This window comes from Prinia subflava, chromosome 8 (genome assembly GCF_021018805.1).
Source record: "Prinia subflava isolate CZ2003 ecotype Zambia chromosome 8, Cam_Psub_1.2, whole genome shotgun sequence".
NCBI lineage: Eukaryota > Metazoa > Chordata > Aves > Passeriformes > Cisticolidae > Prinia > Prinia subflava.
In genome coordinates, this window is record NC_086254.1 from 3,336,619 (window position 1) to 3,355,102 (window position 18,484).

Below are 18,484 nucleotides of genomic sequence, written 5' to 3' on the forward strand. Positions count from 1 at the left end.
TCAAACAGGACAATGGGGATATATCCAGCAATAAATAGAAACTTTCCTGTATCCAGTATGTGTGGGGTTTGGGAGGAGCTATGACCCCTGCATACTGCCAAATAAAGAATGCCTGCTTCTTATTGGTGTTGAGTTGTTGTGTTTTTTTTTTTTTTTTTTTATTTTACCTAATTTTTGGTAACAATATGACCAGCTGTTACTGACTACCTCCATCTCTCCAGGGGTTCTTCCTCATCCTGCAAAACGCCACCAAATTGCCCATCTCAGCTGGAGCATGCGGTGTCATTTTCCCCACAGGAACACTTATTCCAAGGGATTGGCTGTGCATAGGCATTGCTGGACAGCCCCCTCCACCTCTGGATCTCACCCAGGAGGAGACTCAGGCTCACTTTCCTGACAGCCCCCATGTCAGGCTCCCCGGGGTGTGCCTCTGCCCTGCCCTGGGCTCCCGTGGGAAGGACAGGTTCCCTTTTCTGCCAGGGTGAGCACTTCTGCTACCTGCTGGGCCCAGGATCTGCTGCTGGGCTGTGATTCCCTGATGCCACATGCCTTGTCCACCACGGTGGCCTGCTAACCTCCACGTGCTGCCACAAGTGGGAACGCAGCAAGAACAAGGGAACCTCTCTGCCTCAAATGCTCTCCCAGAGGAATCCTGAGCTCTCCATGTTTATACAGCCCAGGTCCAAGGCAGTTCCTGGCACAGCTGCAGCGAGCCCAGCACAGGCTGTGCTGAGGCAGCAGCAGAGAACAGCAGCTGGGCACTTTTGGGGTCGGTACCAGCTGGGACAGACCATTACACTGAGGCCATTGGCTTTGGAAGGTCTGACACCGTCCTACAATCCCCAAACAGGGGATGCTCACTGCAGCCACTGTGTGCTGGATCTGGGCCAGGGCTCAGCTCAATCCCAATTTGAATATAAACACCTTCCTTGAGATGTTGTGTTTGTGTCAGGCAAAGTTAAAACTTAGGCAAAGAGAGGAAAAATTAGAAGGGCTTGTGCTGTAGGCGTGGAGGGTGCAGTGACGGAAAAAAGAGGAACATGGCTGCTTACCCCACAAAATCCCTCAAAGTTGATTTTCACAAATGGAAAGTATTTCTTCCGTTGCAGAACAGCAAAAAGTGTTTTTTATTATTTCAATAATCTTGAACGCCACCATTGTTTTCCCAGTTCCAGGAAGACCAAGGGCAAATTGCTTCCTGACTTTGTGCAGGTTGCTGGCGTTTAGCCCATGTTGTTCGAGAGTGAGAAGGTTGAAAATCTCACAGCTAGGACTGTCACTCAAGTAGGACTTAAACCACAGCACAACCATTACAAGTGCTTGCAGGAGAGTGGGGATGTCCCTGGAGGCGAGGATATAATTCTTTGGGTACAAGCTGGTGGAATCAGATTGGGCTTCTTGCCAGCCGTGTGTGAGACCCTCCCTCACACCCAGGGATGTGTGGGGTCCCCTCTCACATGGAGCAGTGTGTGGGCCCTCCCTCACACGGAGCGGTGTGTGGGCCCTCCCTCACACGGAGCGGTGTGTGGAACCCTCCCTCACGGAGCGGCGTGTGGGACCCTCCCTCACGGAGCGGCGTGTGGGACCCTCCCTCACACGGAGCGGTGTGTGGGACCCTCCCTCACACGGAGCGGTGTGTGGAACCCTCCCTCACGGAGCGGCGTGTGGGACCCTCCCTCACACGGAGCGGTGTGTGGGACCGTCCCTCACACGGAGCGGTGTGTGGGACCTCTCTCACACCCAGGATTATGTGGGACCCTCCCTCACACGGAGCGGTGTGTGGGCCCTCCCTCACGGGGTCTGTGGGGGCGCCTCTCCCGCGGAGCTTGGCGGGCTCCGTGCGCGGAGCGGGCCCGGCCGCGGGAGGCTCCGGCGGCGCGGGGGCGCTGCCCGGCCGTGCCCGCCGCTTTCCCCGGAGCGCGGCCATGGCGGGCGCGGCGCGGAGCGGGGGCAGCGCCGTGTGCCGCTCCCGGGACCCCGCCGTGTACCGCTCCCGGGACCCCATCCGCAACCTGCGCCTACGGTGAGCGCCGGCCCGGCCCCGGCCCGGCTCCGCCGGCCCGCACAGCCCTGACGCTCCGCTCCTTCCCCGCAGGGTCCGCATCAAGCGGGTTTCGCCGGCCGGGCCTCTCCTGCCGCGGGCGCCGCCGCTCGCCGAGCCCCCGGGCCGGGCCGACGGTGCGGAAGCGCTGCCGCTGCGGGTTACCGCGGGCAACCAAAGAGCCCCGGAGGACGAGGAGGAGGTGGCCGAGGTGGGGTGGCAGGAGAAGCTCTTCAGCCAGGTGGGTGCACGGGGGCGGGATGGGGGAGATCGGAGGGGATCACTGGCGTCATCCAGTCCGACTCCCCTGCCCAGGCAGGGACCCCAGAGCACGCTGCTCAGGCTTGTGTCCAGCGGGCTTTGAAGTACCTCTAGTGAGGGAGACTCCCCGCTCTCTGGCCAGGCTGTTCAGTGCTTGGTAACCGCTCAGGGAAGAAGTTCTTCCTCGTTCTTCCACTCTTCAGGTGGGACTTTCTGGGCATCAGTTCCTGCCCGTTCCACTTGTCCCGTTGCTGGTCCCCATGGAGCAGAGCCTGGTCCGTGCTCTGATCCCTCCTTGCAGACACTGACAGACAGGGGTGAGGTACCCTCTCAATGTTTCTGTAGGCTGAACAGTCCCAGCTCCCTCAGCTTTTCATTGTAAGAAAAGTGCTCCTTGATGAACTTTGTCACCCTCTGCTGAACCTGCTCCGGGAGCTCCATGTGTCTCCTGTCCTGTCCAAAACTCGACAAGCTTGGGGGAGCTTCCTGGCACCCCCCTTTTCTGCACCTCACTGTGGGGTTCCTTGTTTCAGGGTGAGCTTGGTGTGCCCAAGCTTTCCAGGTGGGCATCAGTGGTGCAGCTGGCTGCCACATGCCTCAGCAGTGTTGGAGATCCTCTGGAGCTTGGGTCATTTGCTGGGGTTCCCAAAGGGTCGTGTCTCTGGGGTGGCTTTGGAAAAAAGCTGAAAAATATTTGTGGCTTTGCCTGTGCTTTACCTGTGGTGCTGTCAGTTTGAGGTGGATCTATACCTGAATGAGTCAGCCTGCCAGACTCCCCTGGACTGGCAGTACCGTGAGGAGATCCAGAAACTGGAGAAGGCTGGAGGTCGGAAGAACTGTCGCATCTTCACCTACACTGACCACGACCGATTCACCAACCTGGAGGAGGTACCAGCTCTTAGTTACTCAGTGTCTGTCAAAACTTCCAGTCCTGCTGAGGGAACAGTTCTTGGTTCTCAGCCAGGCACATACCCTGAGTACAGGAGAACACACTGCTGCAAAGCAGTTTCCCCTGGTGCCCCAGACCTGGGGTGGGATGTCCCTGCTTCAGAGCAATGGTCAGGACAGCCAGAGGGACTTGGCTCTGTAGGAGCACTGCTCTGTAGGGAGCTTGCTGGGTGGAGTGAGCTGTATTTTGCCTCCAGAGCAGTGAAGGAATTCTGCAGTAGTTTAGCAATTTGTCCTTGCATGTGGTTGTGTGCATACCTGTTCCCTCCTCCAAGAGAGGAGCTGTGTTTGGGAAAGATGCCCAGTTGAACTAGTTCCTGTCTGTTCTTCCAGCTCTGCCAGAAGGTGACTGACTTGGATCATGAAGTGCCATCCTATCTGGTCGAGAGGATGGCCAATGTGAGGAGGAGAAGACAGGACCGTAGGCCTGTGTGAGTTCAAACTTGGGCTTGGAGCTTGTTCATGCAGGTTTCGTGGTGCTGGTGCTGCTGTGGATCAGCCTGGTCCGTGGGAGCTGGTGGCTTCTGCTGTGTCACACATGTAATCCAGCAGTGTGACTCCTCATCGTGGTGGGTTTGGTGCTGCTGAGGTGAGCTGTGACTGGTGCTGTTCTGTTGTTGACAGAGAAGCAAGTACCCTGAAGTCAAAAATCATCACCTGGGAGCCTTCAGAAGAATTTATAAAGAACAATCATGTAATTAACACACCTGTCCAGACCATGTACATCATGGGGGACTTGGGACCTTATGGGAAGTAAGTAAAATCCTGAAGTGATTGTAATTTACCAAGTGAAAATCCATCTTCCCTCCTTTCTCAAAACTGCTGTTTCTTTCATTACTTAAGAGAGGAGAATTCCAAGAGCTCAGTAACATGGGCTACAATTTCTTTCTGCCTCTTTCTTCAGCTGGGAGGTAGCTGACTATATACCTCCAAAAGTCTTTAAACCAGTGTCATAAAGTGTGTATGTGTTCCCTTCTGTACCCCCAAGTTCCTCTACTGGCTCTGCTGTTCCTGAGCACGAGACTGTCTGTGTTCTCAGTTTAGACTGTGTTTTCCTGGTGTCCTCCTTCAGGCTTGGTCGCAGGGAGTATGAGAATGTGCTTTGCACAATCAAGGTGGATGGCAATGGGGTGATCACAGTGAAGCCTGACTTCACTGGCACCAAAGGAGCCTACCGGTGAGTGGGGCAGGGCTGGGACCTCTCCTGGGACTGAAATAGCTGTTTCCTGGTCACCCCTCAGGCAGGGGATCAGCACTTAAACTGAGAAATATTTCATTTATTTCAGAGATTTCTAAGAAAGTATTATTGTGCTTACTGTGCTTAAGCTTAGTGTCACTGTGTGTGTGCTGTGTGGGGGGCTTTGGTGCAACTCTCTAGGGATGCAGGTTATCGTGGAATCATGGAATGGTTTGGGTTGGAGGGACCTTAAAGCCCATCTCATTCCACCCTCTGCCATGGGCAGGGACACCTTCCACTGTTCCAGGTTGCTCCAAGCCCTGTCCAACCTGGCCTTGGCACTTCCAGTGATGGGGCAGCCACAGCTGCTCTGGCAACCTGTGCCAGGGACTCACTACCCTCAGAAGGAAGAATTTCTTCCTAATATCCATCTGACCCTGCCCTTTGTCAGTTTGCAGACGTTCTCCCTTGTTCTATCACTACATCCCTTGTAAAATTACGTTATGTATATGGTGGATGCAAGCAAGTCTTCCATTTTGAGGATGGTGGCATTTGGGAGTGAGGATATGGCTGTGAAGTGTTCCCAGCCTTGTCTCACTGCACAGGCTGGGCAGAGGGGACACTGCTGTGTCAGGAAGAACCCATTGATACCTGTGCCTGTTCTCTGCATGATGGGGGAGTTTTCCCATGTGTTTTGGAACTCTGCAGGATCGAGCTGGATGGAGAGAAGCGAGAGGTGTGGGAATACACTATTGAGAATGCATCTGCACAGGTGCAGCCAGAGGAGGAGGAGCGTGAGCAGCGTGTGTTCAGAGATGTGAGTACTGGCCACGGAGCACATTCACTAGTTCTGAGTAACAGAGGCAGCTCAGATCAGCATGGAGATGTAACTGCTGGTGCTCTGCACACCTGAAGTGACAAAATGTCACTGCCCTGAGCCTCATGATGCTCAGGGATCTGAGAACTACAGCAAATACTCCCTGCTTCATCCCTTATTTCTTAAAGAGTCCTTGCCTGTAGTTGTCCTGCCTCTGGCTGCAGTGCTTTAGGGAGTGAGAACTGATGCAAGAAACCACCCAACTCTGTGCATTCCAAATGTCCCCTGCCAGTGTTTTTCCTTCCCTTTTAAGCAGTGGGCAGACCCTTTCCTTAATCTTCCTTTTGCTGCCTGTGTATTATTAAATGATGTCTTGTTACCTGTAGTGTTCCAGGATATTGGGATCCCACTTCACATCTCAATTTTTCTGAATTGCCTTTTTGTCTCTTGACGGTTTATGAAAGTACTTTTTGGTTTAGATTTTTACTTGTGCATTTCCTTACTGGTTTTGTAGTCACCAAGGAAATCATGATTTCACTATGCTGATCTCTGCCTGGCCATTTCCTTGGAATAGTTTGTACCTGTGTTTTTTAGACATCATTTAAGGTCTGATTCTTCAGAGTTTCTTTTCCCTTAAAACTGGCCTTGGAGAACCACAGCTGAAGTTCTGTGCAGTGTTAGCTGTTATGCATCTTTATTCTGTTAGACCCTTGCATATTTGCTGTAACAACCCCACGTGTGTTAAGCCCAGTAATGATTTGAGTTTAAATTATGTACAGTTTAAGTTTGGCAGTACATAACAGCAGATACAGCCAAAATGCCACTTTTGTTGTTGTTGTTGTTGTGTGTGTGTTCCCAGCTGTACGGGCGGCACAAGGATTACCTCAGTGGGCTCGTGGGCACAGACTTTGAAATGGTGAGTGCCAGAGGCACTGCAGGGCCTGCAGCTCTGTTGTCTCTGGGGTCTGGTGGCCTGGCTCACACAGAAGCCACCTGCAGCACCGTCTCCAAGACTGGTTTTGCTCTGGAGGGGTGTTGGCAGCTTTTAACTTGTGGCTTCGAGCAGAAGGTTGGGATAGAAGGGACAAGTGGCAGTGGATTTGGGGTCTGCAGGGTTCTGTCCTGCCTGTTCAGGGCCTGCTGAACACTGCAGTCTCTGTGAGGCTGCGTGCAGTGCCTCAAGGCCTGTGGTTGTAGTACTCTGAGAAGGAAGGAGGGTTTATGTCTTCAGGGGCAGTGATTGCTGTTAACTTCTTCAGTGCCAAACACCTCTATGTGCCAATTTGTGCAAATAAACAGCCCCTCTCACACTCAGACTCATGCAGTTTCCATTCTCTCTGAATTATCTGCACTGCAATCTTTTTTTCTCAAATACTGTTTGCCAATACAAGGAATACAAATCAGTGAAATACAATACAAAACAGTGAAAGTTGTGCTTTCCAGTACTTTGATAGAGTGTCTCAGTGCTTCCTCCTACTCCCTTATCTTAGGCAAATGCAGGAGGATGACAGAAGCAGGCCTGTGATTTCTGCAAGTGACTTCTCACTGTGTGTTAGATTGATCTTGACATCTCTAAGAGACATATTTACCGAACAGTAAATTCCTGCAGGCTGGGCTTTCAGGCTTTGGTCTCTTTATAGCCTCTTTCCAGAGGGACTGTTCACTTCCGGAAGTGATGGGACAAATCATGCCTCCTCCCTGGCCAGAACAGTAAATCATTCATATTCAAAGACCTATGAAGTACCTGTGTGAGATGCTGTTGGGAAGGGATTGTTGACATTGCACCAGAGGTTGTTGAGCTCTTTATCTTGTTTATCTGCTAATTTTTCCAGCCGCTTCCTGGTACTCTGAGACTTTTCGTGAATGGAGAAATAGGTGAGTCCTTATTCTAAACACTAATAGGGGCAATGTGGGTGTGCTGGGATGGCTGAGGGTGTGATCCAAGGATTCTTGAACCCCTAGATTCAAGAGGCCCTGGAATGTTTTACTTCCTCCTTCTCCTCTCTATTTCCTGCAGACTAATCTCTGGAGAGGGATTTACAGGTTGGAGGTTACAAATTCTGTAGCTGTTCTAAGAAGGCTTAGATCTGAAAAAATGAGAGCAGATTGCTATAATCTCTATTAACTTCCCAAAGAAACCAATTAAATGTGTGAACTCCCTCATCTGGTTAGTGATACAGGGACAGGGAAGTCTGGAAAAGGAATCTTGTCTGTGGGTCATCTCCTGTTACTTTGAAGACATTTCCCAGCTTCCAGCAGTAATTGATTTTCCTTGAGGTTATTGATAGAGGCTCTCCCAAAAATCTGCAGTGAATGATGGAAGAATTTGTGTGGAATCAAACAGCTGAACTTCATTCTCTCTTCTCAGTTTCAGCTCAAGGCTATGAATATGACAACCTTTATGTGCATTTCTTCCTGGAGCTGCCTAACCGTGAGTGTTCACATTCCCACCCACATCGCAGCAGTTAAAGAGATGAAACAGGCTTTGGCTGCTCCATCAGACCAGCTCTGCTGGCAGTCAGCAAAAATTAATGGTGGGGCTGGGGTCTGGTCAGAGGCCTCCAGGGCTAAAATGGCAGAGCTCAGCTCAGGCTGGGGTGTGGAGGTGGTGGTGACCAGTCTGTCCAAACTTCATTCCTTATCTTGCAGAGAACAGCCTTCCTGTGCTCCCCACCACAGTGACCTGCTCTGATTTCAGTGCTTGCCATCATGTTTTGTGCAGATATTAAAACAATATGCACTTACATGCATATCCTGCTGCATGTTTAGTTCTCCTAAAGCTATGGCTCTGGCTCCTCTCTCTGGATGTATCTGTCAAGATACCACTTCCTGCTACTCAGTACTTTTAGATAAGGCTCTACTTTTCTCTTGACATGAGTTGGTGCTTTTGAGGGTGTCCTAAAGAGCAGTGCCTGGAATAGGACAGGGAAAAGTTATGTGAGGAACAGCTGAGAGAGCTGGGGGGGCTCAGCCTGGAGAAAAGGAGGTGCAGGGGGGACCTTCTCACTCTCTACAACTCCCTGACAGGAGGGGGCAGCCAGGTGAGGGTCAGGCTCTGCTCCCAGACAAGGGACAGGACAAGAGGAAACAGCCTCAAGTTGCACCAGGGGGGGTTCAGGTTGGACATGAGGGGAATTTCTCTATGGAAAGGGTGGTCAGGCATTGGAAGGAGCTGCCCAGGGCAGTGGTGGAGCTGCCATCCCTGGAGGTGTCCAAGGAATGACTGGATGTGGCACTCAGTGCTCTGGCCTGGGTGACAAGGTGGGGATCGGTGACAGGTTGGATTCAACAATATTGGAGGGCTTTTCCAACCTAATGATTCTGTGAATGTCAGGGTGGGTGATGTTATTTTTTACCCCAGTCATCACTGACATTCTCCTTTGAGCTGCTGTGGTTTGTGAGTTTGGCCTCACCCCAAGCCTTCATCTTCTCGTGTCCCCCCAGAGTGGTCAAGCCCCCCGTTCCAGCAGCTCTCAGGAGTGACTCAGACCTGTGCCACCAAGACAGTGGGCTGGGTAAGGACACTTTCAGACCTGCAGAGTGATTTGAGCAGGCAGGCTCTGCAGTGGAACATGTGTGACAAAGTACACATATATTCAGCAAAGGTCCTGAGCTGAGGGCTCCTTTCAAGACCAGAGCATATTTGGGATTCTCCTTATTCAAATTATACTTGTCATTTTTTCAAGAGGCCACTGTCTCCAAATAAAACCAAACCAAATAAAACTACTCCCAAGCATTTTCTGGAACCTCACTTTTTTATTCATTCTTGCTGACTGATTGCCTTTGGAGCTTTGATTTTTGTGTTCCCCAATGCTCTGAGTTAACCAAGCATGGTTCCAGCTTGCCTGGGGCAGGAATGTACAGAGACTCTACACTGACTTTGAATTTTATTCGTTTTTTTAATATATTTTATGTATTTTCATATTACAAAAATAATTATCATACAACATTTCAGTAATACCATTCTTTGAGGTACAGTTCTTGGCTTGGCTCCTGTAAAGTTTGAGGCTGCCCAGTAGTTATGCAATTGACTGAATTTTCATTTGAGGTGTGTCTCTCCCTTTTTCCATAATTTTCAACATCCTATTCCATTGACATGGCACTAGGGAGTGTATGCAGGTCCATCCTGCAGTCATGTGTTTGTTAGTGGGATGTAATTGATCTTTTTGGGCAGCATCACCTGCTTTCTACCATTAGTTCCTTTCTCCCAGCTCTCTATGCCCTCTGCAGTGCTGGTGATGAATTCTCTTGTCCAGGAATCTGATCTCTGCCCTGTCCTTTTTCCAGGGTAATGTGGCATACTTCTGCTACCCCTTCACTGTGGAGATGTTCTACACCCAAGAAGATGAAGGTGTGTTACCTTGTTACTCTGAAATCCTTTGGTCCCCCTGTAGCCATCATGCTGTCTGTCCTGTTGGAGGGGAAAGAACAGAGGGAAATGTTTCTGGTTCAACAAAAGTTCACCCTGTCACCACACAGCCCCTGGACACATCCTGTGTTTGCCTTCCCAGGAATCCATTAGCATTTTTATGGATTCATTAATGTTGCCTTGTTTCCAGGCTGCAGGCATCTTTATCTGGTTGGAAAACTACTTGGATCTTGGCTTGTCTCTTAAAACCTGGCGTGCAGGGCTGTGTTGCTGTGCCTGTTGTGCTGCACAGAGCCCTGGGATGCTGCAGCTGGAGAACCAGGCAGCTTTTTTATACACAACTAAAACTCCGTGCTGAGCCTTACATTTGTAGACGTGCTCAGTGACCTGTATAATCCCTAGATAGTTCATGTCACTTTGAAACTTCAGCTCTATTTTAAGCTGGGCTTCTCTGCTGCCTGTTCCTGCTGCTTCCTCACCAATCCCATTGCTCTGTGGATGTGATTGCTAGGGACAGGGCTGTGGCATGCCTTGCCACTTGAATCCAATGTACACTTTGGATCTGGGTATTCAACCAACACTAATGAATTTTCAGACTAGAAGGAACACAATGAGTTTGTTTCACTGTGGAAAAAAGAAATGCTTGGAGAAATGTAGGACAGTCCAAGGTAATATTCCCCCAATAGCAGTGGGAAAAGTCAGAGATAAGCAGGTTCTGCTATTTGGCTTCAGATCATTCACTAAAGATTGTCTTGTCTGCTTGAAGATAACTGACAGCCCAGTCTGGACTTGCTCTTAAATAATTTTTCCTAATTTTTATAATCACTAATTTTGCTTTCAGCCTCAAATCTGAGGGTTCAACTTTTACAGGGGAGACTAATCAACCATAAACCTTTCTTAATCATTGTAGAAGAAATACAGAAAGGATGGTGGTGGAAAGGTGCTGGAGCATGTCCAGAGAGGGAGCAGAACTGGGGAAGGATCTGGAGCACGAGGAATAGCTGAGGGAGCTGAACAGACTCAGCCTGGAGAAGAGGAGGCTCAGGGAGGACCTTCTCACTCTCTACAATGCCCTGACAGGAGGGTAGAGCCAGCTGAGGGTTGGGCTCTACTCCCAGAGCACAAAGGGCAGGAAAGGAGAAACCTCAGATTGCTCCAGAGGAGGTTCAGGGTGGACACTGGGAGGAATTTCTTCACAGAATGGGTGTCAGGCACTAAAAGGGGCTGCCCAGGGAGGTGATGGAGTCCTCGTCTCTGGAGGTGTCCAAGGAACAACTGGAGGTGCACTCAGTGCTCTGGGTGACAGAGTGGGGATCAGTCACAGGTTGGACTTGAGGATCTTGGAGGTCTTTTCCAAGCTAAATGATTCTCTAATTCTTTGGCTTCCTACTAGTGGAGTTGGGCATTTAGCATTGTTTTTCTCAGTGATACTCTCTTTCCCAAAGCTGTGACCTGCTCCCCATCTTGCAGACAGTCTCCCTGAGTGGCCTGTTCTCTACTTTGAGGTCCTGTCCCTGGATTTCTGGCAGAGGTATCGTGTGGAAGGATATGGGTCCTTGGTGCTGCCAGCATATCCAGGTAAAGCATCCTTGGGACAGTGTGTTGTCTGGGAAAATGAGTTGGGTGGCCTTCTTGGGGAGTGATTCAGCCAGTCCCAGGGGTTTGGTGTACTGAAGGGAGCACTCAGATCTCTAGGGTGCAGCAAAGAAGGATGTGAGGGGCATCTTGAGTTGCTGTCCTTGATCCTTTGATACTGCCGTCACAACCTGTGGTGTGATAAAGCTCTGGGGTGATGCTGTGCATCCATCTTTGCAATGGCAGTAACCCTCTGGGACCTGGGAGGGACCCCTGTGTGTTATGAGGAGATGCTGCTATTGGCAGAGGGTACTTTCAGCACTGGCTGTGTGACTAGAATGAGCTGACTCAATGGGAACATGCTTTTAGAACATTTCTGGTACTGTGCAGTGTTTCCATTTCTAGACAGCTCTGCATTGGGTCAGCAGGTGTCCACCTGCCTTTGCTGTCCTCTGTGACTGAATAAATCACAGGTCACAGCAGCTAAGGTGTCCTCTTGTCCTGGCCCAGGTGTCCACACGCTCACCATCCCCACCTGGCGTCCTGTGGAGCTGGGAACTGTTGCTGAAATGAGGAGGTTTTTCATTGGGGGATCTCCTGAGCTGGAGGACTTAACCTACATCCGGATCCCATCGACCTTCAAGGTGGGCTCAGCTGCAGAGCAGCCTCCTGCCAGGACATGGTGCATTTTGCTCTTGGTTCAGGAGTCCATGGTCAGCCTGGCCCAGATTTGAACAAGGAGGAGCTGCTGGTCCTGTCTCTCTCACTAAAGAAATGTCTCCTCTGTGAGTCTTGTGAACCTGAACAGAGGAATGAGCAAACACTGAAGCAGAGCTGTGCCTTCTGAGGGGTGAGCAATTAGAGAAGTAGGGGAGCATGGACCAAAGCCTTGGCTTACCCTTGCCTATAAAATGTTTGTCAGGTCAGCATTTGGTACCAGCTATAGACTTCTCTTGGGTTTCTGTGAGGAGTTTGGGCTGTATTATGCCTGGAACAGCCTCCTGAAGCTGATGGGTGTGAGGCAGGTAGAAACTTCGTGTTCTTCAGAAAGTTGCAGAGGTGGCTGCTGGTGTAATTAGCAGGGTGATGTTAGCTTTGTTTGGAAACAAGCCCTGGTGCAGGTGTTGAAATCCTGCCCCAGCACTGCACTGTCAGCTTGCAAGTGTTCAGGTCCTGCCCTCAACACAGCCTGGAACTATGTGCCCTTCTTTCCAACCTTGCAGGGAAGGGAAGCCTGTGCCCACAGGAGTTTGGGCTCTGGTGGAACACGCTTGTTTTCACTGTGGGGTTACTCTAACCTCTTCCATCCCTGCAGGGAAAGCGCTTGAGCCGCTTTGGTTTCCGGACAGAGACCACAGGGAGCGTCACGTTCCGGCTCTGCTGCTTGCAGCAGTCCAAGTGAGTGCAGCAAAGGGAGTGTGAGCTCTGTAAACTCCATCTCCTGTGCTGGTTTTGGCAGCCCTGACCTGCTGGTGTGCTTCTGTGCAGAGCCTTTCTGGAGAGCAGTGCCCTGAGGCAGCGCATGCAAAGTGTCCTGGACCGACTGGGAGGCTTCAGCCAGCAGAGCTCTGTCTACAATGTTTTGGGTAGGGCCTTCAGTGTTATTCTGTCTTGGTGAGCTTTTAACTCCCTTTTTACAGAGGAGGCAGGATATTTAAGAATGATCCATTGCTGTGGGAGTAATTCCCCTCCCTCTGAGCTCTCAGAGTCCATGGCAGAGGTTTAATGTTCTGCACTGAGCTGGAAACTTCAGGTGGCATCAGCTCTGAGCAGGCAGGAGGGATAACGACTGTGTGGGGGCACAGCCTGGACTGGGCTGCCCAGTCTTGCCTGGCACTGGGAGGACTGGTGGCACTAAGGCACAGGCTCTGTCTCTGATTCCGTTGTGTACAGAAATCAGAGAGCAGCAGGTGGAGCAGCACCAGGTGCTTTGGTGGTGTAACCTATTCACAGGGATCATACACCAAGAGAAATGATGCTCACTGAAAAGACACCTCCCTCCCTTCCCGAGGCTGTCTCATGCCCTCTGGCCTGCTGTCCCCTCTGTGTTGCAGAGGCTTTCCAGCGGGCGCGGCGCCGGATGCAGGAAGCTCGGGAGAGTCTTCCCCAGGACCTCATCAACACTTCTGCCTCTGCTGTGCCCCAGCCACTGCAGCCCTGAGTGTCACCTCTGCTGCTCGGAGCCCCTGGCGTCCTCCCTCCAGCACAAGCTCCCACCCCTCAGCAGGAGTCCCAGTGCTGGCACCTGGGACCTTCAGAAGCCCTTCCTTGGTTGTTTTCCTTGGATGGGGAAGGGAGCTTGTAGCACCTCCAGACCCAGGATTTGCATTTCCACAAGTATCTGTGGAAGGAACTCTGTTTTTCAAGGCTGTTTCTTACCAGGCTCTAGCAATACAGCAAATTTTTCTCATTTCTTCTGAAATACTGACATGGAACCTGTGAACCCTGTAATACCTTTTCAGGGATTGAAAAGGAAATAATGAGAAAAATCAACCTGACTTGGTAAATTTAGTTTTCTTCTTAGAGAAGAGGATGATGTTGAAGGTCAAGGAATGGATGCTGTTTCAGATTAATGGAATAAGTAGTAACTTCTTGAGAAATGCTGATAATTGTTGTTAGCTGATAATTGTTGTGTACAGGGCAATCAGTAGTAAAATTAATCCATCCACCTCTACCTTAAGACTGATTCATTCCTGGAGAGAGAGAGCTCTCTGCCCCATGTAACATATGAAATTAAAGCAAAGGAAGGCAGATGGAGAACTGGACTAAAGGGTTATATTCTGCATTTCCCTGTGTGTGCCCATAAGGTCTGGCTCTGCAGTGGCGAGCAGGAAGTTTCTTTGTTCAGGAATACAACTGAAAACACACCTTCCCCTTCGTTCAGCACAGAGCTTTTGCTGGGGCTGGAAGGTTTGCAGACAGTGAGAGCAGCTGATAACATTTGCACAGCAGCTGAACTTTGAACTGCTCAAGCTGTTCATTTGAGGTTGATGTTTGTTGGTGGTTCGTTGTTGCATCTCTGCAGAGCACTGTGGTGCTTCCTGGGAAAGCTTGTGTTTACCCACTCTTTACCCAGTTTCTTCTGTTCTTTTCTCAGTTTTTTCCCCTGTTTTTATTTCTGTCTCAAGTTTAGAGGAACATAGCTCCCTGCAGACTGACAGTGCTGTGTGGGTTTGTGCACGAGTCACATTGCCATGTGTTTTCTGTTCCAAACAAAGGATGGGAAGAAAAATCTCAAGCTCAGACCACGCAGGTTTGAATGTGTCTGTGAATTTAGGACTGAGGCAGGATATGAAATATGAATTTGCCATCCTTCTTTTGCTCTGCATGTTCCTCCTTCACAGGGAACATGAGACTCATGGTTGCAGCCAAGTGTGTGGTTGTTAGAACATCCCCTTATTCCCTGGTGCTCCATTTCTTCACTCCCTTCTTGCCATTTTGACGTTGTTCCAGTCTTCAATGTGAAAACAAACTCCAAATAGGAGTCAGCAACTCTCAGAGGTTGTTCTTCCTTGACCTTTGCTGTAATTACTGGTTCTGTCTGGCAGCTTGAATCTACCTGGCAATTTCAATTAGAAGGGGACTTTTGTTCACCCTCCTTGCTTGTTGCCCCTCATTTTGATGGAGGAGGCTGCTGGGATGTGTGGGAAGTGTGGCCTGTGCAGCAGAGCAGTGTCCTTGGCCTGGAGCTGGGTGACCTGGCTGGTGCTGGTGTGACAACTCTGGAGGTACCACATGTGGTGCTGAATCTCTGTGTCCTGTCGTGGTCTGTAATGACTGACCCAGGATGAAAGGCATTCAGTGAGTATGTAGCACTTGTTATCTCTTTATTTTAATCATTATTCATGTTGTGGCCTTGTGTGTTTATCATGCCCTTCTGGGTGTTTTTGTGGTGCTTATCAGCAAGGGCTGAACTGCATCTCTCTGAAATGCTTCTCAGGATGGAGTTAAAAGGTTATGAGAATAATTTTTAATCAATAATGTAACAAAACACCTTTTTATTTGAGATAATGCCAATGACAGATCCTGTTAGAGTGGAATTTTCTGATGAGGTCAGGTTCCTGACTCATTGTGCAGTTATTATGGCAGGATTTAGTGTCCTGAGTGTGAGATGCACTAAGATTTACATAATTATATTATTTTGCTACTTAGAACTCTGAATAGAGAAACTCAAGAGGAAGATTTTAAAATTAAAAATTACTGGAACCAAGCAAGCAATTCTTCCAAAGTAAGAGATTGTTTGCAATTCTTCACTGCTGTGCTTGCAGCCTCCTTGGCCTGACAGTGCCAGTGGTGCTGGTAAAAGCTGGTTTGAATAGACCCCTCAGCAAATGCTCTTTGAATTTGCAATTTTATAAATCAAACTAGCAAATTTCCATATACATGTACACATATGAAAATGTCACTGATCTTTTAGTCCCAACTGGCATTTGTGCTCTGAGCCGCCAAGGACTCAGGCCTGCACAGGAGGTGTGCACAGCTGGAACTGGAGATTACCAAGTTGCTTAGAGGGATGGAACACCTTTCCTTTGAGGAGAGGCTGTGAGGATTGGAATTGTTCAGCCTGGAAAAGAGAAGGCTTTGGGGTGACCTAATTGTGGCCTTCCAGTTCCTGAATGGAGCTGACAAGGAAGATGGAGAGAAACCATTTACAAGGGCCTGGAGTGACAGGACAAGGGGGAATAGCTTCCCACTGCCAGAGGGCAGGGTTAGGTGGGATATTGGGAAGAAACTCTTCCCTGTGAGGGTGGAAAGGCCCTGCACAGGTTGCCCAGAGCAGCTGTTGCTGCCTCATCCCTGCAAGTGTTCAAGGACAGGATGGCCAGGACTTGGTGCAACCTGCTCTAGTGGAATTTGTCCCTGCCCATGGCAGGGGATTGAAATGAAGTGATCTTTAGTATCTTTTCCAACCCCAACTGTTCCATGAGTCTATGATTCTATGGCTGGAGTGGGGTGTGCATTTACCAGGTGTGCACAGGTGGGGAGATGGAACAGGAGATGGGCCCTGGGGACGGGCAGGAGGGGAGAGAAGGTCCTCCCTGGAGCCATGAGGAGGTCACTGCAGGGAAGTGTCCCTGCAGTTCTCACTGGAGGGGTGCCCATACAGGGAAACTCAACAGGAGAGGTGAGAGGAGGGACTATCATGGGTGCACAGGAGCTTGGGATGAGTGGGCACGAGTTAACGAGACAGGGGAGCCCTGAACTGAAAAGGGAGGGCAGGAGGAGCCTGCAGCAGGCACAGGCCAGGAATTGCAGGTTCTTGGGGGTCCCAGAGTGGGTCTACCAGTGAGACTCGGGGGTCTGTGCGTGCCCCCCAGCTCTGGCTACACCAGCTGCAGCAGCATAGCTGGTTTGTGTGGGGCTTTGTCTGCCTCTTCCTTTTAGCAGAGTGGAGCTTTGATGGGGTTTTGAGAGCCAGCTGAACTTCCAGCTGAATGGGCATCTGTCCGAGGCCGAATCCAGCAGCCCCACCGGTGGTTTGGGGTTCGTGGGGCAGGACTCAGCCCAAAGGCCCTCAGGGCCTTCCAGAGTCAAACTGAATGAGCTGTGCAAACAAAAGGGAATGGCAGGAATGATAGCTTGGTGGAGAAAAAGGCTGTGGGCAGTTGACAAAGCCTGCATGATGCAAATAAATCCATTAGAAATTCCAGTGTAAATGTAACAGAAAAAAACCCCAAACCCTAGAGATGACTCATTCACATGACTGGAACAGCTTCCCACCAAAGTCAGACTGCAGGAATGGGTTTTGGTCTCAATGGAGGAAGATTTGGGCTATGATAACTGGGCTCTTGCCAGGAAATGTCAAATGGTGCTTTAACTTGGCCCCATCCCAGGACTGGGGATGTGCCCCAGGAGCTGCATCCTTCCTTTGTGAAGGATGCTGGGATGTAGGGATGTGTACCAGGAGGGTGTTTGAGAAGGACACTGGGATGTGCACAAGGAAGAATGTTGGGGTGTGCACCAGGAGGGGATTTTGGGGAGGACACTGAAATGTGCACCAGGAGGGTGCTTGGGAAGGACTCTGGGGTGTGCATCGAGAGGGATGTTTGGGAAGGATGGTGGGAATGTGCACCAGGACAGGTATTTGGGAAGGACATTGGGATATGCACCAAAATGGGGGTTTTGGGATGTATGGAGCTGCCAGTTCTGGGCAGGAGGAGCTGCAGCAGGACCGTGCCCTGCAGAGACTTGTCCTGCCCCTGGCTGGTGGGTAGGGAGGGGAGGAGTATTTTGTTTGCACCACGGGGTTTAAGTGGTTGCTATTAAATCACTACTGGAGGTTAATTGTTGGATCAATATGTTTTAATTTTAGCCACGGGATTGGAGCAGTAGAGGAAGGCTCCAGGCAGCAAAGGGAAGTTCTGGGCTGCTTTGCCTCTCACCCCCTGCTGCTGTTTTATTAATGCTCATTGTTCTCCCAAGGTGCAGCCCACATTCTCTGCAGTTAATGCCAATATTTCAATTCATGGCAGAGTAAAGCTGACCTGAGCATAATCCCACTTCATTGGATCAGTCAAGAAATAAGTGTCCATGTGCCCTGCTCCTGCACTGAAATGATTGCTTTGATTTGATTGAATATCCCTCACTGCTTTGGTTCGAGCAGGTTTTGAAGTGAACCCTAGTGCCATGTAGGCTGGAGATGCTTCCCTTTCTCTCTCATCTGTCAAAATCATTTTCTAGAGTAACACAGAATATCAGAAAGGACTGACGGAATCAGACTTCTCTATAATTTATTCACAAGTTCTTGTACTTAAAATCATCTGACTTTCACAACAGTTGGCAGGATTTCTACAATGCGTGAAAGTGGAACTTGTCTTGAAGGTGTGTGATTCCAGGTTGTTTCACGCTCTCCAGATCTGAGAATGAGAGGATCACCTTTTGGGAAGGTGGGGAAGGTGGGTTTCCCATCACTTAATGTGACCTTAGAGAGCCAGAAAGGTCAGGCTGAATATCAAGGTCTAATGCACAAATTTCTTCAGGCAGCGTAACAGATGACAGATGCTCATCTGTGAAAAACCTGAGAAATGTTTTTCAACTTGCTCCTTACATAAAGACAGAGAATACAGATCATCCCTATCACGTGTTTTCTTTTTTCTGTAGGAAATTTTCCTGTGCAAGGCACAGTGGCAGCTTGCGCCTGAGCGTGTTGTCAGGCTGCTGCTGGAGGCATGAGGAGGTGGAGAGAGCCTGTGATTCCTTTTAGGAATCCTTTTTGGTGGTTATTGTTTTTCTGGGGGTTCCTGTCCCACTCTGCCACTCCCTGGGAGATCTTGTTCCCTCTGCTCATGTTCTTGT

The 18,484-nt window shown here is 50.0% G+C and overlaps 1 protein-coding gene across 1 annotated transcript; it reads left to right on the forward strand.

The window, feature by feature from the left end:
• Positions 1–1,872: 1,872 nt before the first annotated feature.
• On the forward strand, positions 1,873–13,862 carry MKS1 (MKS transition zone complex subunit 1). Its single transcript, XM_063402398.1, has 17 exons — positions 1,873–2,023; positions 2,096–2,282; positions 3,035–3,190; positions 3,584–3,681; positions 3,875–4,003; positions 4,323–4,427; positions 5,136–5,244; positions 6,104–6,160; positions 7,077–7,119; positions 7,613–7,675; positions 8,689–8,759; positions 9,532–9,595; positions 11,084–11,191; positions 11,699–11,832; positions 12,504–12,586; positions 12,677–12,774; positions 13,243–13,862. Exons 1-17 carry the CDS (start codon positions 1,926–1,928, stop codon positions 13,347–13,349), a joined length of 1,710 nt encoding a protein of 569 aa, XP_063258468.1. The 5' UTR covers positions 1,873–1,925; the 3' UTR covers positions 13,350–13,862.
• Positions 13,863–18,484: the final 4,622 nt, after the last annotated feature.